The 26,832-nt window shown below is 41.1% G+C and overlaps 2 protein-coding genes across 2 annotated transcripts in view; one reads left to right on the top strand and one right to left on the bottom strand.

Moving 5' to 3' along the window:
* The window catches only part of LOC147227971 (dynein axonemal heavy chain 7-like), a 44,470-nt gene extending 38,816 nt beyond the window's left edge, over positions 1-5,654 (bottom strand). The window contains exons 1-7 of the mRNA XM_086158159.1: positions 5,646-5,654; positions 5,362-5,545; positions 4,468-4,534; positions 4,217-4,342; positions 931-1,050; positions 364-547; positions 48-245 (exon numbers count right to left, since the gene is read on the bottom strand). Coding sequence (XP_086014285.1) covers positions 48-245; positions 364-547; positions 931-1,050; positions 4,217-4,342; positions 4,468-4,534; positions 5,362-5,545; positions 5,646-5,654 — 888 coding nt within the window. The remainder of the gene's footprint in view (positions 1-47; positions 246-363; positions 548-930; positions 1,051-4,216; positions 4,343-4,467; positions 4,535-5,361; positions 5,546-5,645) is intronic.
* Positions 5,655-11,451: 5,797 nt separating this feature from the next.
* Positions 11,452-22,505, top strand: LOC147227970 (leptin receptor overlapping transcript-like 1). Its single transcript, XM_086158293.1, has 4 exons — positions 11,452-11,597; positions 12,215-12,290; positions 20,756-20,942; positions 21,452-22,505. The coding sequence occupies exons 1-4, from the start codon at positions 11,582-11,584 to the stop codon at positions 21,566-21,568; spliced, it is 396 nt and encodes a 131-aa protein (XP_086014419.1). The 5' UTR covers positions 11,452-11,581; the 3' UTR covers positions 21,569-22,505.
* The last annotated feature ends 4,327 nt before the right edge of the window (positions 22,506-26,832 follow it).

Here is a 26,832-nt window from a genome sequence, read left to right as displayed (position 1 = left end):
CTTTCAGTGAGCCTACTAGAAGCAATAAACACTGAATAAACACAAACACTTTTTTGCCTTACCAATTCTGAATAGAGTTTGGTTTCCACTCGAGGCACCATGCTGACAGACCTGAGCATGAGCTCGTAGACATTAAGAAGAGTCTCCTCGTACAGCTTGAAGTCGGGCTCAAACTTGATCTCTCTGTCCCCCAGGACCAGATGCAGGACGAAGCCCGGGTGCCCGTAAGATCCAATGGTGGGTGTCTGACACCGAGGAGAGCAGGTCCGATCCAAGAAATGGGAGATAAGAGAAAATCTTTCCACTGGGGTGACTTTTATCAGCCCTCACTCAAATGTCTTGGATTTTTTCATTTCCTTTTACCTGCTGTGGGGACATCAGGCGGGTGTAGTCCTGCATCGAGTCGAGGACCAGGCTCTGCAGCTGGGTCGACATCAGTGCTGCGGCAAAGTTGAAGAATGATTGCAGCTTGGCTATGTTGCGTGACGGTGGCACCAGCTTCCGCCTGCTGCTACGGTAAATTATGTTATGTACCTCCGGAATCCATCTGGGGTTAAAAAATGAGACAGAGCTAAATATTTTATGCACAGACACCTCAGAGCAAGAACGTTCTCCTTCCATTCTGACTGAGTTCTCCAAGTTCTCCGGCCTGGGTTCTCTCCATGTTCTCCATTTTCCTCCCATAGTGCAAAAACTGTCAGTAGGTTCATTTAAGGCTCTAAACTGCCCTTAGGTGTGAATGAGAGGGTGAATGGTGGGATGTCTCTGTGTCTGCAATTGACAGGTGACAAGTTCAGGTTAAAACCTGCCTCTATCACATCTAAAACCTGGATTGGCTACCCCGAGCCGAGACCCCATGAGCAGGATAAGTGTGATATATAGAATAAATGAATAACACTGCAATCAGAGGATGTGAAAACAGAAGCTCACCTGTTGAACAGAAGTCCTCGGGCGTGTTCTACCTGCCTGGAGATGATCTGCTGGAAGGCAGACAACACCATATACTCGCCTCTGTTGCGGAACTCCTCGGTGTCAATGAGGCGCAGCCCCCTGCAGGACGCAGAGAAAACACATCAATACATGGTGGATGGATCTACCTGGACCTGGTACATCAGCATTAGATCGACAGACTTCAGCTGAGTGTAGATTAATCAGTGCAGGTTTATAGACTTTACAGGAAGGAAAAATCAAAGGCCACATGTCACAGGTTATCCCATGTGACACCAGTCAGCTAAATAGCTCTGTGAAAAAGTAAAAGCTTAGGGGAATCTTAATTCCACTAACAATAGGACACTCTGTTGGGATATTCATAAAAAAAGCCTTTTATGAATATCCAAACGAGTGGGTCCTGCAAGTCATGTTGCATTTGTATGGTGGAAGAATTAAAACCTGCCAGTGTCGGCTCAGGTGTTGAAAATAGAATAGAATAGAATAATCCCGAAGGAATTTTTTTTGCTGGAAGGCTTCAACATTATATCCATTCACTTGAAACATAATATTGATGTTATTGCTGTCTGGTTTCCTTCTTGCTGAAAGGGGAGGAGTTATAAATTTTGATGGCCACAGATAGGAAAGACCTTCTGTGGCATTCTGTCATGTTCCTCGGTGGTCTCAGTCTATGGCTGAAAGTGCTCTGGTAGGACTTCAGTATGGCTTCTTCAGCATCCTCCTCTCAGACACCTCCACTAATGAGTCCAATTCAACTCCCCAGGATGGAGCCGGCTTATACAGCTTATACAGCCTACTACCCCTGCATACTACAGTGTAGAGGATGACACTTGACACCACCGTATGACAAAACATCTGCGGCATGGCTCTGCAGATAATAAGACCTGAGTCTCCTGAGAAAGAACAAGCGGCTCTGACCTTTCCACTGTATGGCATCTGTATTTTTCGTCCAGTCTAGTTTATTGTTTATATAGACGCCCAGGTAATTGTACGCTTCTGCAATCTCCACATCTGTACCATTGATGGAGATGGGGTTTGGACCGGTCCTCTGTTTCCTAAAGTCTACCACCAACTACTCCGTCTTCGTTACATTGAGTATCAGGGGGTTTAGTCCAAACCAGTCCACAAACATGTCCACCACACTCCTGTACTCAGCCTCCTGGCCCCCGTTGATCCAACCCACTATGACAGAGTCGTCCGAGAACTTCTGGAGGTGGCAGGACAGTGAGCAGAAGCTGAAGTCAGAGGTGTAGAGTGTGAACCGGAAGGGAGCCAGGACTGTCCCCTGTGGTGCCCCTGTGCTGCTCAAGATCGTGGCCGACACAATCTTCTGCAGCCTCACATACTGTGGGCGGCCAGTGAGGTAGTCAGTAATCCAGGCCACTAGTGGAGCATCCACCTGCATGTCCTGTGGCTTACTACTGAGTAAGTCAGATCGAATGGTGTTGAAAGCACTGGAAAAGTCAAAGAACATGACTCCACAGTGCTGGCCGCCTCCTTGAAATGAGTGTAAGCCCTGTGCAGCAGGAAGATGATGGCATCTTCCAGTCCAGTATGGGGTTGGTATGCTAACTACAGGGGGTCCAATGGTGGTTCGACAACGGAGCGAAGGGGCCTCATGACGAGCCGCTCCGGTGACTTCATGGCATGAGATGTTAAGGTCACTGGTCTGTAATCACTGTGTGCGTTAGGGTGTTTTTTCACAGGGACCAAGCATGAGGTTTTCCACAAGCAAGGAACAACCATTATGCTCATGCTCAGGCTAAATATGAGCTAAAAAAACCCACACAGCTGAGTAGCACATCCTTTGAGCACTCTGGGGATGAGGCTGCCAGGGCCTGCAGCCTTTCCTGGTCAAAGACAACTGAACTCTCTTCTCACGTTCTCCATGGTGATGACGAGGGAGGACAGCGAGTCGTCAGAGAACCCTGATGGGGAAAGGGGGCAGGGCCGAGGGGAATAGGCAGGAGTAGGAAGGGTCATTGAGGAGAGATGGTGTGAAGAGGGTGGAGCGGTCAGGGTTTTGGCAGGGGAATGGACAGAGGGGGTTGAGGTGAGTGTGCAGGGGGAGGGGAGTCATGAGAGGAGATGGGGTGAGGGTGAGCCGAGGCCCTATCATAAAACCTGTTAAAGAACATGTTCAATTAACTGGCCTCCTATAGCTCTCCTTCCATCCCTTGGCCACTCTTTTTTTATGGCCAGTGATGGTTCTTAGACCATTCCACACCTCCCTCAAGCTGTTTTGATGGAGTTTACTCTCCAACATCCTCCTGTATGATTCCTTACCCACTGCAATCTTTTCCCTCAGTTCAAATCCTCTTTGTCACCGTTCCTGAATGCCACCTTTTTCCTGTTCAGATTCGATTAGGGAAGCAACGTATGATTTTTGTGGGGATTACACCATCTGCACAGAAGTTAATGTAGCCTGTTATGGAATCTTTAAGTCCATTTATGTCCTCCCCATGTGCATCGAAGAAAACGTCCCAGTCAGTCTCCTCAAAGCAGCCCAGACGGGCCTCCTCAGCCTCCTGCAACCACCTTTGTACCAATCTGGTGGTCTCAGGTTGCTGCTGGACTGTAGTAATATGGAGAGGCTTCAGGTGGACCAGGTTGTGATCTGACCTGCCCAGGGGGTGAGAACTATGGAGCTTTATGCTTCTTTAATGTTAGCATACAGCAGATCCCAGGTTTTATCCTCTCTGGTCTTACAGTCTTTAAACTGTTTAAAAGTTGGAAGGGTTATTTTAAGGTTGGCAAGGTTGAAGTCCCCAGTGATCGCAAAGGCATTGGGGTGAGTCTGTCATCTCGCAGTCGCACCTGGGATCCAAAACACACCCCGACAACAACAAGAATAAGATTAGTCTACTTGCTTTTCACAAGCGTAAAGAAAACTTCATCTGGTTCATCCATTTTTTTCTGGCAGTTTTCTTATTTCACTGATTTTTATATATTCCTAGGTATATTTTTTTTAAGTAATCTTGTACCAGTTTACGAGTAATTCTTACCTAATATTTATTTCAAAGTGCTATACACTAGAAAGCATTCACCCATTGACACGCACACTGCCATGCAAGGCGCTAACCAGGCCATTGGGAGCAACTTGGGGTTCAGTGTTTTGCTCAACTCAGACGGGAGTTGAGAATTGAACTGCCAACAGCTGTTCCAAAATATAGGAGGATTATAGGGGGAAAAAAGTGCACAATTAATTGCCACACTGAGAAAACACTTTCTTTTTTTGGAACAGGAATGTGGATCGACGCTGTCTTACGAGAAAGAATCCTGCCAAAGACGGAGCAGCTGGGTCATGGTGGGGTTGACAGCGTGAAGCTTCTCCCTCATGGCCCTACGCGCTGCAACGAAAGAACCATGCCATGGTTTTGGCAGGATCTCTAATCTGACAGAGGCAACAGAGGGGTGGTCAGAAAACGGTGTGATCCTCTGTGCTAAATAGTAAACACAGAGGAAGAACGAACACAAGAAACAGTAAGGGACACAGAGAAGAAGACGCGGCCAACTCACTCAGATCTGTGCGGAGGTATTTCTTCCTGTTTGTCTTTTTCCAGTGAGTAACTGAAGGTGTATTTGACTGCAATCATAAAAAAAAAACAATATTCTGTTGGGGGCGGTGTCCTGGGGTTAATCTTTACACATCACAACGAGAAGGTCACTTGTTTGATTATTACAGGGGGGCTCTCTGTGTGGAGTTTGCATGTTCTCCCCCAGTGTCCCCGTGTCTCCCACAATCCAAAAACATGCAGTGGGGGCATTGGAGATCCTAAACTTCTCTGATGTATTAATGAGAGGATAAATGGTTGTATGCTTCTATATGTGGTACTGTGATTAACTGTCAACTGGTCGAGGGTCAACCACGTCTTGTATTCATGCAAGGTAGGCAACCCTGAGTGCAGGATAAGCAGAATACCTGATGACTGAATGAATTAATGAAAATTCCATTAGCACGTATATATTGATTAAAATTCCACGTTATATTAGATACAGTTGAAGTATCAGTCAGAAATGAAGCAAAGATTGGTGAGAATCCAATGAAAAAACAAAACAATCTAAATATCAGAATGAAAGTACTTAAAAATTAAAGCAAATTAGATAGTGAAATAAACAAAATCACTTTTAAATATCTGCAGGTAATAACATCAAAATGGAAGAAACCACCTTAAATTCACAAAGAAATTACTTAAAAATCACTTTTGAAAAACACTGCCCAAAAATTGCCCAAAAAATCAGCAGCATGTTTGAAGAGGAACAGCAAAATGTTCAAAATCACTAATAGAACGTGCCAAACCCCGCAAAAAAAACTACCTTGAAAATAGACATATTGTCTTTACTGTCCATTTCAAACCCAAGAATCAATCTGGGGTTCAACTAGCTGAAGCTCCAGAGCGTGAGATGACGTACCGATGGCTGCCTTCATGCTGAGGCAGTAATCCTCCTTGATTTCCTCCAGCAGCTGCTCCAGGATGGCGCTGGGGCTCCTCAGGTGGCCGGAGACCTTCTCCATGATGCTCCTCAGCCAGGACTCCTGGAGGGGAGGTGCGCAGCGTCCCAGGTTGATCCCATGCTGAATGTAGTATTTGAATCTCTGACGGGAAACAATATTTTATAAATCACAACAGCTTATTTGAAATGAGTAAATATTAGATTATTTATTGTTAGTTTATTTTTTTATCATTATTTTCTACTAATATCATTTCTGGCAAATTTTCATTTTCAGGTAGTTTTTCTTTTTTCTATATGTTTGCATTCACTGCCCAGCAAAACCAAACTATTTTCAAAATCTTCTGTATTTTAAAATGACCATGTCAAAGGACGCCGAGCGTGAATTCTTTGCTTTAAGTTCAGTGGAGTCTGCCGGTGGAGAGTTGCCATCCTCTCTCTCTTTGTCCTCCTCTTCCTCAAGCTGCTTGCTGGAAATAAAAACAATTTAAAAAAAATCCAACAATTAAATTGAATATTACGTCATAATATGTCAAAATATTATGGCAGGGATTTATTGCATGGCCATTAATTGTCTATCTAAACATGTAATTATAATACATTTAAGATTATTTTCTGGGGAAAAAAATGACGTGGCCCACCAGATCAGTTTAACAAGAGTTTCACGAAGAGCTCTGTGGTTTTGGATGCATTGCCCTCGGAGACGGGAAGCACCAGGCATCTGTTCAGGCTTCCTGCTCCGAAACAAGCGGTGACTTCTGCTCAACCCGCTGTCTGCCAAGACACAGAGATGGTCAGTAAATCCTCAGTAATCAGCCTTGACATACCAAAGAATCAGCACCATGGACGTCTGAAAGAAATATAATCTAAATAAACCAAGCATGAACATCTCTAAATCCCTAAAATATCAGTGGTGGGAAAATCCCAGAAAATTAGCATAAAATACCTCAAAAAAAAAAAAAAAAAATTATATAAAAAAGATAAAATAAAAAAAATGTATGTATGTATATGGTTCTGAGATGCTATTGGGTTGAGTGGTCACTTCTGAATTCCGACTACTGGTACTTCGGATCTTCGGTGACTGAATTGTACTTTTTTTTAGGTCACTTTGGATAAAAGCGTCTGCCAAATGACTGTAATGTAATGCAAAATTGCCCGCAACTGACCTGGAAATTATATATTTGTAAAAAGAATAATATTTTGAAAAGAGAAAGACTGAAATCGTTGCCAACCCCCATTGGGGACTGGACAATCAGAAACAAATGTAAAAATAAATAAGATAAGATAAGATAAGAACAACTTTATTTATCCCAAAGGAAATTGTTGTGCCAGAGTTTCAAGCAAAACATAACAATAATAGATAATAGTAGGAAGGAGGGAGAATAAGAAATACAATAAAATACAAAGTGTTAAAGCTATCAAGTCAAAAATCATCTTGAAATCTATAACAGAAGAAATTAACTCAAAAGTACACAGAAGTACTTGAACGTTGCATTTAACTGGAATAGATTAAAAAAAACGGGGAATTTAAAAGTTCCTCTTTTCTCATAGTTTCCACTGTAAAAGTTTTAATTTGTATGCCATTTATTTATTTTTTCTGGTCTTTTTTTTTTCTCTTTTCGTGTGTGTGCACGTGTGTGTGTGTGTGTGCGTGTGCGTGTGCGTGAGCGTCATCAAGGTGTTACCGGAGGCTGGAGCTTCTCGGTGTTTCCGGTGACTCAGCGAAAACGAAGGTTTTGACTCCATCCACGGAGCTTTCCTGTGACCCTTGATTAGAAATTTAAAATAATAAAGAAACAAACAAACAAATAAACATATAAGTATGTAAAACAGCTCATCGCCAATCTTAAATCATAACTCATCTTACATTCACTACCTTAGTAGTGAGTTTGACGTCATGTTCGACGTTAATTAAAAACTTTCAAACGTCAAGACCGGAAACTTAAGATAAAAAGTAATTTCCGACTTCTGCGAACTCACTGGTGGGATATCTTCGCCGCTGCCACTCATAATTTGTTTTCTCCTCCGGTGCGTGTTTATGTCGCAGATCAGGTGGAAAAAGCTTCCGTGAATCCAATGCGTGGTTTGGTCGCCCGCGTTACCGTGGCGACGACGCGGGAGCAGTGGGTTGCCGCAGCAGCCCACTCAGGACCGCGTCATAGTGGACATAATGACGCGACTTTTTCCAAATATATTGACCCCTATCATTGTTTTTATTGTTGCCATTATAAGTATTGTGGTGAGCTGGGGTTTAGCAAAGTAACAATCAGAGTCAAGATTAACTTGCTCTAAGGATTATTCTTTTTAGGAGATGGTTTTAATTCAACAATCCACGAAGAGGGGAAACCCAGAGTGGTCTTTCTCAAAGTACAACATCCTGCAGCTATTCAACAAATAGAGTTCACCTACACAAAACCACAAGAAGTTCCAAACAGTTATCATAACTTGATTTTTAATGAAAGGGACTTTAGTTCCTTAACTTCATTGTACAAAAACTGGTAAATAAAGAAATTCTGATTATATTAGCAAGCGTAGTGAGAACTGCACATTTTTTGGCATAAAAGCGGCTCTCATAGACATTCAGACACACACACACACACACACACACACACACACACACACACACACACACACACACACATTCACACACACACTCTCCTTCTCTCTCGATCGAACTGCACTACATAGATTTTAAACAATTGCGGAGTAATATTTCACTATAATAGGTGTAATAACAATAAGAACTACCTCATTGCTTTCATATGCAAATTTAGTACTAATAGGGCTAACTTCAGCCTTTACTAAATTGTTGCTCTTGTAAACATTTTCGCATTTTGCTTTTATATTTATTTATTTTTTTCTATGACTTGAATCGGACCTGGGTACAAATTTCATACCACATACTGTAAGTTGTGATGGTATGATATATTTATATATATATATATATATATATATATATTACTATTACTTTTAAACGCTAACTCATTTCTTGATGTACCTCTGTGTGTGCGTGTGTGTGTGTGTGTGTGGGGGGGGGGGGGACGATGACTTTCTGCTAATTTTCCATTCATATGTTTGTAATATTCTGTCATGACTAGCATATCATTACATATATGACTTGCTTGAAGGCATTAAAAAGTATATGCATATATATACATAATTTTAGCAACCCCGGAATAGAACCTATAGGCTGTTGTCCTGTCACTCTACGGCCCTCAAACTTGAAAAGTTCGCTGGACTGCAGGTTTGTCAAATGAGATGTGGTCTGGTGATTGGTGGAGAGAGTGCGAGATTGTAGCTGGAAGACTGGAAAATGTGGAGGTAGTGTAGTGTCTAGTACATCAAGAGAAGTTGTTGGGAATAAAGTGGCGACATTTGGAGTGAAAGCCTCGTTGCAGACGCCTTCATTGAAAAATGACTATATAAACTTTTTACACACGCACACACACACACACACACACACACACACACACACACACACACACACACACACACACACACACACATACTTTTTAATACCTTTTAACTCCTTTTATTTTGCACTGCTGTGCATTAATGTTTCAATTTGGCTCTACTATTTAGCATTCATTGGTAAATACATTTCCTTTCTTTTAAAGTGACATTTATAAATATTTGAATCTTGTATATAAGTATGCACATATACATACATATATGAATACATACAGTTTACATCAGACCTGGGCATTTTATGGCCTGCGGGACACTTGTTTTGATTTTATAAAATCTTTGAATATTTAAAAAAAAGTATTTTTAATCAATATTAAATTTAGAAACCCCTTAGCCAAAATAATTGCCCACCCCTGGTTTACATGTATGTCTGTGTCTTTATGTTTGTAAAGATTGTAAAATCATATATGTAATTTTGTATCATAAAAATCCCACTATCTATTATCACTAAGATGTGTGAAATATCAATAACTACAAGTAGGCTTTTTTTTAATTAACCCATCATGTTTTGTTTTTTTTTTTAGATCAAGGCAACTTGAGAAACGCGTTGAAATTATTGGACACAGACAGAAACAGATGAACGGTAACTCAAACAAAAGCACTGCGGTAAAGGATGACATCCAAAAATTTGTCAAAAAACAACATCTCCGCAACCGCCTGACTAAAGATGAAACTTGGACAGATTAAAACCGCTTTTACCTCATTTTATGAACCGGGATCTTCATTCTGAGACGCACCTGCGTCTAAGAGTGCCGACTTCAAAGTCGGTGGCCTAAGTCTTCTGCTCATCTCTGACTTTGATATCAACAAGATTCCTGTCAAATTTTCAGAGTTCCATAGACAAATATTATAGTACTGGAAAATGACATATGTACACAATTTCTCACCACATGGTACAATAATATGGAACAATAGATATGTACTGCATCGCAACAAATCTCTATTTTACAAGGAATGGTTTGAGAAAGGCATATGGTCAATAATTGACTTGATGGATGACAATGACAGTCTTTTAGAATATGTACAATTCTGTACTAAACACAGCTTTAACCCTCCCATATTAGAGTTCAGAAAGTTAAGTATCGCACTGCCTCGACAGCTTGTATTCCTGACCAAAAATATAATGACGCACCAAACCATACAACCACAGTTACCCCCACTTTCACTCCAGGGAATCTCAATTCTGTATAGAAAATGGGGCAACTCCTTAATTAGGAAATGTTTTACAGAAAACTTATTCCCTGGACATCGAAACAAAAATAATATTTTAAATAAATCTGATAAGGAATTGATTGCCAGGCTGCGCACTATGTTTCTGACTCTACCCATACCCCCCAAGGCAAAAGAGACCCATTTCAAAATTATGAATGACATCTACCCATCTAAGGAATTATTGAGGGTATGCTTTAATATTGACGATAATATTTGTACCTTTTGTGAGGACAACATTGAAACCACCAACCATATATTTTTCTCATGCGAAAAAATACAGGGCTAAAACTCAAAAATGGGTTAGAGACAATTTTCCATCGTCACAGTTTCCTTCTCAAGAGATGACATTACATTTGGTTTACTTTTAAGCAACAAAAGAGATGAACTCTGTGTCAATGTTATTTTAGGCCTGGCCAAGTTCATCACTCACAAAAACAGAATGCAAAAATGTTCCCCCAATGTTACGTTCTTTATAAGCGATTTTGAATCATATAAAGAAATTCTTAAAACTTATGGAAAAATCCAAAAACCAAAAAATATACAGTCTGATGTCTGAGATTCCTTGTGAACCACCAAGTTAGATATATGTTATATTTCCCTTGCAAGTTTTTTTTAAATTAATTAATTAATTTCTATTTATTTATTTATTTTTTCAAAAATGTATCTATTAATTTAACTATTTTCTTTCACTTTCTTTTTTGTCTAGCATTTAACATTTCTCACAAACCTTTAACACTGTTAACTTCTGATTACATACAGAACAAATGTCCTCATGTCCTCTGCTCCCTCATCCCCGGTTGTTTCATTGACATTCTATTCAACCTTGACATGTTTATTTGTACATATGTATATTTGTTTATACTGTTTACGTTCAATAAATATAAAAATGAAAAAGAGCGCCTACCTCCGGAGTCAGTGGAGGAACGCGATTTCTCAAATGCAACAGAAATATGTGAAAATACAAACTCCACTTTTTTAAGTTAGGTTTAGAAATAGAAACAGATGTTGATGTAGACATGGCGCTGCAGGTTTGCACCCGAAAAAAATATAAATATAAAATACGAGATTTCTCATTTATAACAGAAATACGTGAAAATACCAACTCTGCTTCCATTCAAGTTGGATTTAGCCGAAGATGCTGATGCAGACATCCAACTCCATGTTTGTCGCAAAATGATGAAATAGGGATGACTAATGCGACGCTATAGGAAGTTTCACATTTCATCAGGCGGTTGGCGCATTGGCAGTGCGGATGGGTTCAGGAAAACTACATTAATAACGAAAACACACACTCTAGCGCTGTTAGATGGCGCTGTGACTCAGTAAACAAACAGTTACCAGCCACCATTTATGAAAAGAAGAAGACGGAGCCCCCTGTCGGCCGCTGCTAGCAGCTCAGCGGGGTCGAAGGGGTGCTGCAGTCGCAGTCGGCATCCGCGGAGGGGAGAACCGTAATCGTTTGTCCGGGCTGTTTTGCACGCCGAGCCCTTGTATCGGAGAGATGGCCGGGATTAAAGGTAGACTGGATTAGATTAACAATGTCCTATAGAAAAGACATTTTGTAATGGGATGTCGCGCGGTTGAGATTGACGGATGCTTACAAACGCAAAGCCGCCGGGCCAATGTAGTCGTTAGCATTAGCTATGTTGTTACATCCGAATCATTATTGCGCGATTGTTTTTTTTTTATATGACCGCTTTTGTATCGCCACTTCTATTTGACCTTTTCGCGCGGACATTAATGATTAAAACGCGTTTCCTGAACGTGTGAATCGCGAGTTACCAGCGGACGCACTTATAACGTGGCAGTAAAGGTTTATAAGCTAACCCTTAGCCGCATCCGTAACTTCAGCAATTAGGCTGCACGCCAATTACCCTGCGTGGATTAGCAGCTCGCAGGGGAGCTCGTCCACGGTCGCGGTGACCGCACCGCACTGGGTCCCCGCGGCCGTGGACGAGCTCCATAATGCGTCGGTTTTACGTGAAAGCAGCTGATTCATCACCTGATAGCCGCAGCAGCAGCAGCAATCCCCCCGGTGGAGGAGGGGAAGGCGTGCATATTGCTGATCACATTGTTGTGGTTTTGGGGTCGGGGCAGATTAGGATTAAAAAAGAATCTCTCTTATGTTTTGTAGCTCTGATCAGCCTTTCATTTGGAGGGGCCATCGGTCTCATGTTCCTCATGCTTGGATGTGCGCTCCCAGTGTATGAGTGAGTACCACCACCAGCAAACACCATTACCTACTCCAACTATCACAACACACAGACTCCAAACAAGTACATCCATCTGTCATTAAAATACACTGGGGACGTGTTTATGTCTGAAAAAAACAGTAAATCTGATAAGGTATATCACACTGGTATAATTATAATCATAATGCAATTTATTTCAAGGCATCTTTTTCGGATGTACGATGTACCAAGTACAGCACAATATTGAAAAGCCTTTTTTTGTGCGTATCTTGGAATTTGGTAAAGATAATGAGAACCCATCCCCCATCAGGTTTCAGATCTTGGTTTGCTCCTGGTTCAGATTTTTTTCTGGCGTTATTTTTATGTCGTATCTTTATATTAGTAGGTGGTAAATGGTGATGTTGAAATAACAAAAGACCCTGCTGAACTGTCTTGGAGTCCTTGTTTGTTGTACCTACTGCATTTTTTATGCTGGACAGCAGGGGGCCTATTACCTATTGTGTGATCGGGCTGTATTTTGGGCTAGAGCAGTGCTTCTCAATTATTTTCTGTTAAATCCCCCCCTAGCAAGAAGAAAACAATTCCCACTCTCACCCCACTCTCTGCCGCAACTATAAATAATATAATTTGTCCATGAAATTGTTATAAGTACACTTCTGCATAAAATTATATTCTTATTAAATTAAAGAGAACAAAAAAGAAAGTAATATAGTTCAACTTACAACAAAGTATAACTTTATTACCTTGTTTTTAGAAAACAGAAAAGATTTTAAGGGTTAAATCTCCTCATTTCCCTCTGTAGTCACAGTGAAGTCAAGTGCTACATACTTTTCGTCATATTTCCTTGTCTTAGCTTTCGGGTGACTTTCTTTTGTCATATTATCTTCATCTCTCTTCACCTTTCTTTTCATTCCTGTTTAAATAAAAGTCATGTTGTCTCTTGAGGGTTTGTTTACTGCACTTCATATTGCCTGCTTGGTGCAAAAAAAGCCCTACACCATAGAGCTAACACTCCCTGCCCACACTCTGACAATGAGAGCGCCACTGCCAACTACTGTAGTTGATGTGCAATTACACTTTATTCTAGTACGGCAAAAAAAAAAGCAGCATGTTCCCCAGGGTCATACGCGCCCCCTTGGCATTGCACAAATAGAGGGTTAGAGGAGGGATGTCAAACTCAATTCTCATAGCAGGCCACATACGGCCTAGGTCGATGTCAAGTGGGCTGGACCTTTACAATGATTGCATACTCAGCAATAAATAGCTAAAATATCATGTCTTTCCTCTGTTTTGGTGTAAAGAAGTACAAGGACATTAGGAAAATCTTGGAATTTAATGAACAGTCCTTTTACGAAACATTTCATGAAACACCTCATATTTCCTTAGACAAACATGTAATTTAATTTTATCATTCACATGTATGCATTGCAACTGATCCAAGTGATTGTACAAAGGCACAAAACTTTAACAAGTAATTGGTATTGAAAAATATGGTAAAAATATAGTATAAATATAGTAATGCACAGACTAAATGAGACTTATAAAGAAAGGGATTTTTAAATCATTTACATGTGTGCGTATGAAATCTAAATTGAATCCCTGCCTACACCTTACAAAATAAAGAGAGTGCTATTCAATGTATAAGGAAGAAAGTATTCATCTGTCCTGTAAATGTGTAAGCTTCATCCATGAAACATGCATATACATACAATACATACTAAAAATGTATGGAGTTGCATGAACAGTAGAATTCCACCACACTGATTTGTAGTGAAGCAGGCGACTTCAAATTAAATTGCACATTTTCACTAGCAATGAGGTAGTTGGCTTTTTCCGCTGCATCACTGATTTCTCGGCCATCGGTGAAGTGTTTCCTCAGACCCTCCAGCAATTTGTTGATCTTTTGAGCTGTCATATTTTTCGCGGTGATGAGTCTCGTTGTGGCACCGAATATTATATTCCTTATATACCGAAACTTGTTGGAAGCACACCAAGAACAAAGGTTTACCGTGCGTCTCCATAAATAAATAGAGCGTAGTCCATTTTTCTTTGAAATTTCTACTCTCTTTATCTACTTTTCTCTGTTTTGATAACGACATTTTGACTAATGAGGGAGTAGCGGGGAGGTAGAGAACACGGCAAGAAACAATGTCGTAACAAGAAGCAGGTGGCGCATTGATAACGTCTGCTGATTGGTCTGTCTCAGTGATGCGGCTTGTCTTCTACCCTGACCAAAACAGTGCGCCCCCTAGCAGAAAATTCTTGAATTACACTCAATTTAAAAAATTAAATCCTTGTCTTTTTTGCATTTTTTCACTTTCAAATTATACTGCGGGCCCGATTGAACCTCCTTGCGGGCCGCTTCCGGCTCACGGGCTGTATGTTTGACACCCCTTGGTTGGAAAGTGCAGATATAGCCACGGTCGGAGGTGGCGAGACAATTTAATAATCCTGATAATCCTAAAATATTGCCTGTATGCTTCCAAAGCTAAACGTCCGTGTGCTAAGTGCCCCACCATATGTTCCTTGTTTTTTTGTTTGTTTCCTTGTTTCCTTTTCACATATTTTGTAAATTGTTGTCAGTGTTTTATTTTTCATATTTTGGGAAATAAGGAACCCCAGAATTCATTTGATTGATTTTCTGTGTATTTTTCTCCAGCTTCAAATTTACTTACCAGGACCTTTTGTAAAATTCGGGACAAAAACAACAAAAGAAAGAAATGGTAAAGCTAAGTGGTTGTAGCTTGTAGCTGAGGAACATACTGTGGCGAAGAAGAGAGACTTTGCTGCCATTCCGGGGAAGAAGATAGACGGTGTCGGGTGGCGTCGGGTTCCAGGAGGCTCTCAGAGGGTAATGGTGTGGTGGATGTCGGGAAACAGACCAGACGATGAGGAATCGGCGCCGGTTGCTGGAGAGGACGTCAATTGGGTTTGGTGTCAGAGGAACGGTGCGCCAGGAAGGAGTGTACATCGCCCAGATACATCTGTTGAACAGATCCCACAGCAAATTTATCCTTTGCTTGTGTCATGATCACTGGACTTCAGAATAGCACTATTCAGTGGAGACATTGATAAAGATGAAAAGTCAGTGGAGACTGAAGGGATTTAACAAGTGCTTGCTGCCAGAAATCAGTCTCCTTTGAACAGTTCGACGTGATGTCTTGAGAGTGTCGGCTTTAGAAGAGTTGAGGTTGCAGAGATGAAACAACTGATGAAAACAGTGATTTGTTAAGCTACCTCAGGGAAGCTTTTGGAGACAAGTGAAGTGCCTCTCAGCTACTACAGAGCTTTTTTAGCTGCAAACAGAAGGGAGATGAAGACATACTGGAATTTTCACATGCTTTACACTTGGTACTAAAACCATATCCCAATTCAGTTGCTTATGAGAAAATAGTGTTAAGGTACCGGTTTGTGGAGGGGATGAGTGATCCCTCCTTGAGACGAGAGCTACGTCAAAGCTCATCCTGGATCATCTTTGATAGAAATAAGAGAAAGAGCTTACTGGTGGGCCTCAGAAGAGCCAGCAGTTTGCAAAAAGTGTGCTAAGACTGCTCAAACTCAAATGTTTGCTGCCAGGTGACAGCAGATACACAGTGTACTGCTGTAAGTGCGACAGAGAACCAGTGTTTCTGGAGAATGTCATGAAGGTTCTCTCTGAGCAAGGTCGAGTCAGCACTGCAGGCCAAAGTTGTGAGAAGTCAGTCTCACGTGATGATGTTGTAAAGGTTGTTGCAGGTAGTACACTTCAAACTCCCAGGTTTACAGCAGATGGTAAACCTATATGCTATATATGTGAATCTGAAGGTCATATTGCGAAGCAGTGTCCACAGAAGAGGCACAGAGAACCCTCCCCCAGCATGGAAACGGGAACACCTGGTTGCATTGAGTCGAGCACTGCAGGAGCAAATGGCAGACTCACCCAAACATGCCATTTCACAAAAGAAAGTGATTGAACGTCCAACAGGCGAGTGTGCAGTTGTTAATCTTCGACTGAACAGCACATCTGCCAGTTTGATGGATACAGATTGTCAGTTTAGTATGGTCACTGATTAGTTTTTCAGAAAGCAGTTGTTTGGGGATTATGACTCCATGCTTGCTACATCTAGTTGGCTCAAGTTAACTGATGCAAATGGGGTTAATATCCTGTGTCAAGGATATGTTAAACTGGAAGTGGAGACAATGGGTTTGAAGATTCCAAACTTTTTTGGGTTTTGAAAAACCCTCTGACAGTGCAGCCTTAACAGAACACGGCCTCATTGGGATGAATGTAATACAAAGGTGTCAGCAGCTAGTAACAGCAGAGTTTGACACAGTGTTGAAGGGTTCTTTAGGTACTGCGGGGAGAACTGTATTCCAGCAAAATCAGTGAGCGCTGTTGAAGAGAACATAAGGGCCAGAGTCGCAGATAGAGACTAAGTTAGGATTCCAGCTGCTTCTGTGGCAACCGTCATGGCTAAGGGTTACTCAAAAAGTGTACACAAAGATGCCCATATGACCATTGAACCTGGAAATACACCATTACCCCCAGGAGTAGTGGTTATCCCAACACTGGTGAACAACGAAAGCCATATCCTCCCGGTTCAGATTGTAAACTTCTCATCAGATGATGTGTGGCAATGTCCAAGAACGAGGCTTGGTAGTATCTCTGTGTTGAAAGTGACCAGACCCTTGAGGTTAAGTTTCATTGCATTTCTGCTGATGTTGAACAAGTTGACAGTAAAGCACAGTCGGTCTTGGAAAAACTTGACATTGGAGCCACGGCTGAAGAACAAGCCTCTTTGCGTGCTTTACTGACAAAGTACATTGACGCTTTCGCTAATGATGGCGATGACCTTGGGTTTACAGACAAAGTAAAACATAAGGTCAGGTTGGTTGATGATACCCCTGTCACACAGTCTTATAGGCATGTCCAACCCAACCAGTGCAAAGAAGTGCAAGATCACAAATTGTTGAAACAGGGCATAATCCAGGAGAGTGTTCCCCGTGGGGGAGACGCCTCCCCTGTGGTAGTGGTCCATAAGCATGATAGTAGCAGCATATACCTATGCATGGACTACTGTAAACTGTACCTGAAAAGTAAGAAAGATGTTTTCCCACTGCCTCGCATTGATGAGAGTTTTGACGCGTTAAAAGGTGCAAAAAACTTTTCGACTATTGGTCTTGCAAGTGGATATCACCAGGTGGTGATTTAGGAGTGTGATAGGCATAAGACTAGCCACACAACCCCATTTGGGCTATTTGAGTATTTGCGGATGCCAGCGGGTGTTTGCAATCGTCCTGCTACTTTCCAAAGAATGACTTGATTTCTGAGATAATGTTGGGATATCTAGATGACATCTTGGTATAGTCACCCTCCTTCCAGTCCTACCAAGAAAGATTTGACATGGTGTTGCAGCAACTCAGAAACACTAGTCTTAAGTTAAAGTGGGGAAAGTCTAATTTTCTTCAGAGGGAAGTCAGGTTTTTTGGGCATCAGATCTCAACAGATGGGATCGCAACAGATCCCTCAAAGTTGGCTGCTGTCAAAGAATGTCTTTTGCTTTCCACTGTGAAAGAGCTTCAATTCTTCTGCATGATATGGTGAATCAGTGTCGAGATCTGTACAGCTCAGCTAAGGCCAACCAAAAGGTACGCAGTCGGACACTGACCGTCAATAGGCGGTGTCCGTCAATAGGCATTGGAGATGTTAAAGGAGAGGTTCATGAATGAAACAGCTTTAGGATATGCAGTCTTTATCTTTCCTTTTCTTCTGGAGATGGATGCGAGTGGTCAAGGTGTAGGAGCTATCCTATACCATCAACAAGATGACTTGATTACTTATGCAAGCAGATGGCTAAGAAGTGCAGAAAGAAATGACAAGAACTACAGCAACATGAATTTAAAATTGCTGGCGCTTAAGTGGGCTATAGTGGAAACATTTAGGGGATATCTGCTTGGTTCGAAGTTTACAGTAATAACTGATAATAACCCAGCAGGTATACTGTCGAGGCACCTGTTAGCAGGGGAGCCACACCCTGACGGAGATGACGAACAGTTTGATGATTGCGTTGCCATGTGTAACTTTATTTGGAGGGGAACACCCCTTGAACCAGAATTGGTCAATGAACCAGTATTGGTCACTGCAAGGGTAAAATGTTGTCAAGTCAAGCAAATTAGCGCTCTACAAACAGGTGCGTGTCAGTCTAGTTGTCGGGGAGCAACAACGACCCTCCCAGGCTTTTTCAAGGAAGGGTTACAGACTTTACAGGGTCGGGATTGAGCGCCCAGTGTTTTTGTTACATGTTGGAATCGAAAACGTCCGCCACGTTCAAAGAAGATAGCTGTGAAGTCACTGTTAAAGCAGTGGAAATAAATCAGAAAAAGAGGTGGCTTATTGTACAAGGTGCATGAAGATGTACGCCATGAGTCTGTTTTCAGTTGCTTGTTCCCAATTGTTTGCAGAAACAGATAGTAGATAATAGAGAGTGTGCATGACTCCATGGGCCATCAAGGTTTTGAATGGACGCTTCAGTTGTTGAGGCAAAGAGCATTCTGGGCAGAAATGCACTTAAGCGTTGAACAGTGGGTTGAAAACTGCCAGCGCTGTATTTTAACCAAAATGCTGCATCCTAAGATTCATCCACCTATGAAGTCATTTCTGGCATCTAGACCGATCGAAGTGTTACCAGTGGACTTTACTGTCCTTGACCAGCCACAGATGGTAGTAAAAAGGTTTTGGTGGTCACTGATGTGTTCACAAAGTTCCCTCAGGCTTTTCCCTCCTGGGATGAAAAAGCAGAGACTGTAGCAAAAGTGCTGTAGAAGGAATGGTTACGAAATAGGAGGGAACCTGTACGATTGCATTCTGATCAGCTCCGTAACTTTGAATCAGAAGTCACTGCTGAGCTCTGTAGATTGATTGGGGAAAGAAAGACTCGCACTACACGACATCATCCCACTGGCAATACTAAGTGTGAGCGTTTCAGTCGCACACTACATGAGTTGCTGTGTACACTGCCAGCTGAGAAAAAGAGGCGCTTATAATATGCTTATAACATGACCCCACCCGCAACAACTGGCTATTCCCCGTATTATTTGCTTCATTGGGTTGAACCACAACTTCCAGTTGATGCACTTCTTGCGAATGAGCATCCTGGAGACAAGAAATTGGGCTATCTTGCAGTTCATCAACAGAGGTTGAGAGACGCTCATGCTAAGGATAAGGAATATGCAGAGCAGAAAGCTGAGCAACAGATTGCTTTTCAAAATGACAAGGTGTACTGTACAGAAGTGGATAATAGGTCAGTATATGTATTTTTGAGGCATAACCCTCCAGGTCACCCATCCTTAGTTAATAATAGAGGGGGTAAAGCTTGGTTAAACCAGTGTTCTGATGCAGAGAATTTACCTATTTGGGAATGCAAGCAAGTTTCAGTGAATCGTGACTGTGAAATAGGTTCAATGTCTGAAATTAAGGAAGTAGCGATTCCTCTGGTTGATCAGGAAAAACCAGAACCTGTAGAGTCCAGACAGCAGATGATGGAGGTTAAATTAGCAAAAGAGCCCGCTAAACTGTCTTGGAGTCCCTGTTTGTTGTTAAGGTATTTCGGGGCTAGAGAAAAAAGTCAGGAAGTTCAGACAAGCCATGTTTAGACAATAGCGACAGATGGAGGTGGTGAAACCATTTAATACTTCGGATTGCTGGTAGTGACATACTGCCTGTATGCTGCTAAAGCTAAGTATCCATGAGCTAAATGCCCCGCCGTATGTTCCTTGTCATGTTTTTTTTCGGTTTGTTTCCTCATTTCCTTTGTACATATCTTGTAAATTGTTGTTAGTGTTTTATTTTTTTATATTTTGGGAAATAAACGACCCCAAAAATGAATTTGAAAGTTGGCAAGTTTTAGCAAATTCCACGTGTTTTGTCTTTCTTTAGGGCCACTAAACCCCAAGGTGCTACTGATGGTCTGGTTATCATCTTGCATGGCGACTCTGTTGCCATTGGTGCTTGAGTTAATGTAATCTTATGTGAGTTATGATGAAACTGCAAGGTGTGAAAATATTCTATAGATTTTTAGTACTATCTATAGTTCCTTGGGTGATTATCTTGCCAATTTTCAGATGAATATTAATGTTTTCTAAGGATTGTCTTTTACGTTTAACGTCAGACTTCTGGATCTTTCCTGCCTGTGTTTTTTGTGTGTGTATGTGGATGTAGGGGGGGTTGAGGTACAGTTTATTTAATATTTAACTTTTTGCAGATTTAAGAGTATTTTTTTAAAAACTGTATTTAAGGAGGCTGATATGGGTTTGACAATGCTATGAGTCAAACGGCTCAAATGTCATTTAACTTACCTGCTGTTTATTTGTGATTAGATCACTCATTGTAAATGATGCTACTATGAATCCTACTACTACTACTCCTGCAACTACAAAAACACCATACAAAAGAGGCGTGCAATTTTTGTGAGCCATTGAGTCTTTTCCTTCATCTGTCTTCACAGCAAATACTGGCCTTTGTTCCTCCTGTTCTTCTACATCCTGTCCCCTATTCCGTACTGCATCTCACGGAGGGTGGTTGATGACACAGACTCGGCCAGCAATGCCTGCAAAGAGCTGGCCATCTTCCTCACAACGGGCATTGTCATCTCGGCCTTTGGGCTGCCCATTGTCTTCGCCAGAGCTTCAGTAGTGAGTAACAACAAATTTCTAGCGGGTATTGGTCAATATAGGAAGAAGGAAAATAACAATATCACATTTTGATGTCTATTAACATGTCAGATGCACAAAATTAACAAAAAACAAGTATCTCTGGTATCAGTTTGTACGCGTTTAAAATAGGATTTTAACAGGATTGACGCTTGTAATAAGTTTTTGTTTGATTCTTTCATTTTTGGAGAATTGCTGTTGGTTTTTTTCATCACTCCTGAACTCATTCTGAACAGTCAGGAAAGTTCTTGTTTTGTTTTTTTTTTCTTAATGATATCCTATGATTGTGCATTCGAGTAGACTTGAGCAATGTCAGTCAGCCAACTGGGATGTCTCGCAACGTGAGAGATAGTGGTTTTCAGTTCTCGAGGCTGAAACACTCATCCTGTTGCGCAGGGGAGTCTTTTGTTTTTTGTTCCCCTCTGCAAACGTAACTCAGTAGTCACAGTGTGTATCTGCTATTTTAACCTGAAACTCTGGTGCCTTGACAGATCGCCTGGGGGGCATGTGCGCTTGTTCTAACGGGCAACGTAGTCATCTTTGGGACCATCCTGGGCTTCTTCCTTGTCTTTGGATCCAATGACGACTTCAGCTGGCAGCAGTGGTAAACCACTGGAGCAAGAAGGAGGGTGAGGTGGGGGGCTTGTAGTCTGAACAGTTTTTATTAGCATTACAATTATGACTGGTATTACTGTTTGTTTCTTGTTGTTGTTATTTATATGATGATCGGCCGTGCATAGACTCACTAAACCAGTGCAATATTGTTTCATCTTTTGTTGGTATCATATTGAACTGACACACGGTGGATGAAAAAGGCTGACGTTGAGTTGGATTTTATCGAATTTGTTTTTGATCAATTTGGTTTATCTGTTTTTTCCCTTTTCTTGCATCTGTGCTCACTTTGGCTGCATCGTCTGCTGAAGAATATATTTTGCATATTTTTAAAAGAAAACCAGTCCGAATGTGTATGAAATCTCAATCAGACAGTGCCAAGGATGTCTGGCGTCCTTTTTCTTCAAAAATGACCGAAAATATGCTGTTTTTTATATGTATTTATTTATATTTAATTCTTTGTCAAAACACACCTAGGTGTTTTTGTATTTCCACTCACAATGCAAAAGGTTCTGAAAAACAAATTCAGCACAATGGCAGGTTGGGTTCATCCACGCGTGATGAGGAAAATGAAATTTCAGTTGTGACATAGAAAAAACATTATTGGGACCTTTTTGTTGAACGTTCAAGATCAGATACTGAGCTCCACAGCAAAGCCACCAACACTGCATTGGACACATAAGCAATTTAAGAATCTGTAAATGCAGAATCCTAAACGTTTGTTTTCTTTTCCTTGACAATTAGGTGTAGAATTGTTGAGATTTGTCAAACCAGGTCTGCCAAGAAGTTCTAAGAGATGCTTGCTGAAACTTAGGATTCGGATTATTTTTTTTATTTTTAATATCTCCCTGGTGTTGAAAATCCATCCTGATGTCAAACCCCTTTTATCTGTTTGATAATGTGATTGGAACAGAAATGTATCTGCACAAAAAGCTCCTCCGACAAAGCGCAGATGAAGTCTTACCATCCTTGAACTGTGAAACTAAGTCTTTGCAATCCCCCGTGCGTGTGTGTGTGTGTGTGAGTGTGTGAGTGTGTGTGTGAGTGTGTGTTTCTGTAGTTGCCACAAACCAACACATTTTGAGCCCTGTGAAAATGTGACATCCATCCCGTCATGTCTTTGTCAGTGTGTTGCCGTGACCCCAAACTGCACACACCCGGAGAAGCTTTTTACATTATTTTTGTTTTTTTTTGTTGAACTGCACATGGTTTCGCTGGTCGCTCTCAGACAGCAGCTCTTACCTCTGTAAAGGCGTGGGATTCTTGGCCTTATCGGGGCCACGGAGGAATGACAGGCCTTAGCGGCCTCAAGCTAGCATAGGATTAGCTTGACCTGAGCTGCTTAGAAACTCCCGGCGCCGTTGGCTTCCTTCAGCTTTTGATCATAACTCCCTCAAAGTGCCGGGCCAAGATTCGGTCGGGGGGGCCGCTCCCGAGAAATACAATGTTCCAATTTGCGATGAAATTGAACTCTTAAGGTGTTCTTATGTTTCTCCTGAATCAGTCCGCTGTGGTTCTCCAGGTTACCAATGTATTTAATTGCATTTAACCAAACAAGGACTTAAAGATCTGTCTGTTCCCTGCAGCGGAGTGTCGAAGGGAGAGTCCTGGGGTCAACCTGTCACTGTCACAGCTTGTTTTTTCTGTAAAGGGTTAATTTTGAAATAGTGCCTGGTGATATAGACACATATAAACCTTTTTTTAGATACATAGAAAGTAGTCATGTAAAAAAAAAAACTTCAATACATTACCTAATAATTATCAAGAAATAAAAACAAAAAAAAATCACATTGAGTATCTTGTTTGTCCAGTGAGATATAATTTAATTTGAATTGCGTAAACAATTTTATAAAGTAAAGGTATTGTTAGAGACTTGTCCAAAAAATCAAAACTCTGCTAATAAGCTTGAAGGGAACATTTGCCGCACTTTGAAAAAAAATGGAGTGTCGTATCCCCTGGCCCTACGTTGACCTCTAGAGGTGAAAAACAGACTTTTTATTTCATTTTTTTAAACACTGTTATTGTTGGATGTTATTGTGTTCCAGTTCCTAAACCATTGTTTTAAATTTGGTGCATTTTAGCTTTGCTGGGCTTTTATGCTGTGTATCCAAAACACTTCCGTGGGACCCCCCCCATATGTGTGTGTATACATACATATATATATATATATATATATATATATATATATATATGCATGTATGAAAAACTTTTTTTTCCGCAATATATTGTACGTTCCGACCGCTGTGTGTGTGTGAATATATATGTATATATATATATATATATATATGTATGTATACACACACAACACACACACACACACACACACACCCGTATATGTATGTATGTATGTATGTTTGTGTATATATATGTGTGTGTGTATATATATATACATATATGTGTATATATGTATGCATATATACTGTATACATATGTATGTGTATATACATACATGTATATATAAATACATATATATATATACTTTTTTTTTTGCAATTTATTGTATGTTCTGACCGCTCTCCATGCCTAAATGCTGCTAAACCTCCAGAGAAGACGAAACTGCAGTGAAGGTGGCAGTTGCGTTGAAGGTGTGGCAGGGACTTAAATCCCCTGTACTCAGGCGAGCTAATGATCCACTGACTGCTGTTGTGTGATAGACGCTATTTTGAATGTTAACAGCGACAAAAGGCGACGGGGTGTTGATTGGCCAAGCAGGGTAAATCCTCATGTTACTGAACGTCTGAAAGGCACTGAATGACTGTTCTAAGTTCTCTTTTGTGTTTTCTGATCTGATGTGACAGAACCTATTGTGTAGCTGTGAAATGTTTTTTTTTGTTTCTCTTCTGTGTTTCTGTTTCTATTTTATTTCATTTTTTAGCCCCCAGACCTGACGGGATGTTGTATTTATTTATTTTACGGGACATTTCCTGTCAGAAGCCCCCCCTTTTTCTATCTGTGAAAATTTGTGTTTGTGAGGGAAAAAGTCAGCATGGTGGGTTTTCTCTTCTTTTTTTAAATAAAGGCCATTTTTGAACGTCCTCTCTTCCTTGAATGACTACAGACACTTGGCTCATTTCCATCCCCCTTTATGATTTGTTTTCCTGGGAAGTAGTTAGGGTGGAGCCTGACTAACAGTGGATATTCAGTTACGTCCTGGACTTTACTCTGGTAGTTTTTAATCATGAATTCACTGTCCATTCTGCTTATCCTGCTCTTGGGGTCACAGTGCGGCTGGAACCAATCCTAGCTGTTATAGGTCGATAGGTGAAGTGCAACCCGGACCAGTCACCTGTCAATTACACAAAGAAAAAATCCAACTGTTCACTTTCTCATCAACACCTACAGACAATTTAAGAGTGTTCAATTAACCTTGGGCAGTTGGGATTTGCAGTTCAAAAAGATCCTTTTGCGCCTTTCCTTTTCATTATTTGTCTTGACAGTGCTCTTCCAATCGCCATCTCTAAAACCGATACAGTCTAATGCTGATGTTTTGCAGAAGTAAACACCACCTAGCTGTGGTCCCACACCACCTTGACCTTTGCAGATGATATTGCTCTTAGAGGACTGCATTGATAAGTCTCAAGATATCCGAGCTCCAGTAGAAAAAGCACACTAAAGCATTGGTTTCCTACTAAATTAATCCAAAACCAAAAACATGGAAATGAACCCTGCACTTTTTTTTTTTTTTTTTTTTTACTGTTTATACAATTTTCTACTATTATTTATTGCTATGTTTTTCTTGTAACTGGCACAACAATTTCCTTCGCGATAAATAAAGTTGTTCTTATTCTTATTCTTATTCTCATCAGTAAAGCCATCTTTCTTGACAGTTCAAGCTTGGGAGAGTTCTGAATCCATTGAAGATGGTTCAGAAAGATCCCATCAAAATGAAAGCCAAAGTCAGTATGGCTACTGTGGAACCTTTCTTCTGGTACGGTCCTTACTAGTGGACACTGAATGCTACCTGTTGCAGAAGAATCACACTTTGAGCCACACTTGAAAAGTGTCCAAAAATGACTAAAATCAACAAATCATACCAACCACTGTATCTCTTGCTGGTCATGTTGAAGAGCACGTTGGCTCTTAAGAGGACATTGCATTATTACCCACAGGAATTGAACTGCTGCTGGCAATGAGGCACTGTGAGTTGTGACATTGGAACTTGGTTAATTGTATTAGACCATTATGGTATGTTACAACATTTGAGTTTTAAATGAACCGTCTGTTTTTGGAGGCCGAGAACCCAGGGAAGCTGCGATGGGCGTCGGCCCCCCATGACCCTGAGTGCTCGACAAACCTCATAGAAACCTCTGTCCTAGAGGTTTTGAATCGGATGTCAATTTATTACATAATTTACTGCATCAACCCTGATTGTTTTACAAGAGTCTCAAATTGATCTGACCTAAGGTTCATTTATACATTGCACTTTTCTAGCCAAACATGACGATGTTTGCCTGAAGAATAATTTATCCGCCACATTTCTTAGCATTTTTGCTGTCATCATGCAGTGGCGTGCCATGAACACAGAGGCTTCTCGCCGCCTCTGTGTTCATGACAGTGGATTCTGTGAAGCGGCAGCCGGCGTTGCTGTCAGCTGTCAAGTCATAGTTACGGCCCTGTGAGGTAAACTCTGACCCGGGTCCCAAAGCTCAGCTCTTTAAATGGACTGCAGAGCCAGTTGGAAGTGTATCAGGGTTTCGGTGGCTGAACCAAGGGGATGTAAGAGCTAAGACAGCTGACATGAATAAACCTGGAGACAGCTGGAGACTAAGGATGGCGATGATAGAACACAATTGGATACACAACTTCACCAGAACTTTAAGGAGAATGGAACTTTTAGTTTCTTGCAGGAGTACTTTTCCAGCCACTGGTGGACCGTACCAGCGGCGGGCCGGTGCACCCCAGTCAAAGGCCAACATGCCGTTGATGCTGATTTGCATGGCTGATGAAGCCTCCTAACCGATGTCTGTTTTGCTGTATAGTCCCTCGCCTCGGACATCCTGAAGTTTGCATGGAGTAACCCTCATATCTGTAAGTAAGTAAAAAAAAAACAAAAAAAACAAAACTGCAATATTTCATTTCACTGTGCAATATTCAGAACTGTGCAATATTTCATTTCATAACAGCTACACTACAATTTTTCCTTTTATCATACTATTGTGCACTCCTTACCTCACTTGTTACTAAGACACTTATAGTTTTATCACTTGTTTACCAAGACACTTTATAGTTTCACTGAGACACTTTATAGTTTATAGTTCAT

This window comes from Fistularia commersonii, chromosome 13 (genome assembly GCF_037954325.1).
Source record: "Fistularia commersonii isolate RoL2024-O1a breed Wild chromosome 13, RoL_Fcom_v1.0, whole genome shotgun sequence".
Classification (NCBI taxonomy): Eukaryota; Metazoa; Chordata; class Actinopteri; order Syngnathiformes; family Fistulariidae; genus Fistularia; species Fistularia commersonii.
Note: the sequence above shows the minus strand (reverse complement) of the source record. Positions and strands in the feature narration are given on the sequence as shown.

Excerpts from the sequence above, each read along its gene's own strand:
- LOC147227970 (XM_086158293.1), top strand. Across the intron at positions 12,291-20,755 it reads TGTGCGCTCCCAGTGTATGA|CAAATACTGGCCTTTGTTCC; the intron begins GTGAGTACCACC and ends CTGTCTTCACAG. Across the intron at positions 20,943-21,451 it reads TCTTCGCCAGAGCTTCAGTA|ATCGCCTGGGGGGCATGTGC; the intron begins GTGAGTAACAAC and ends GTGCCTTGACAG.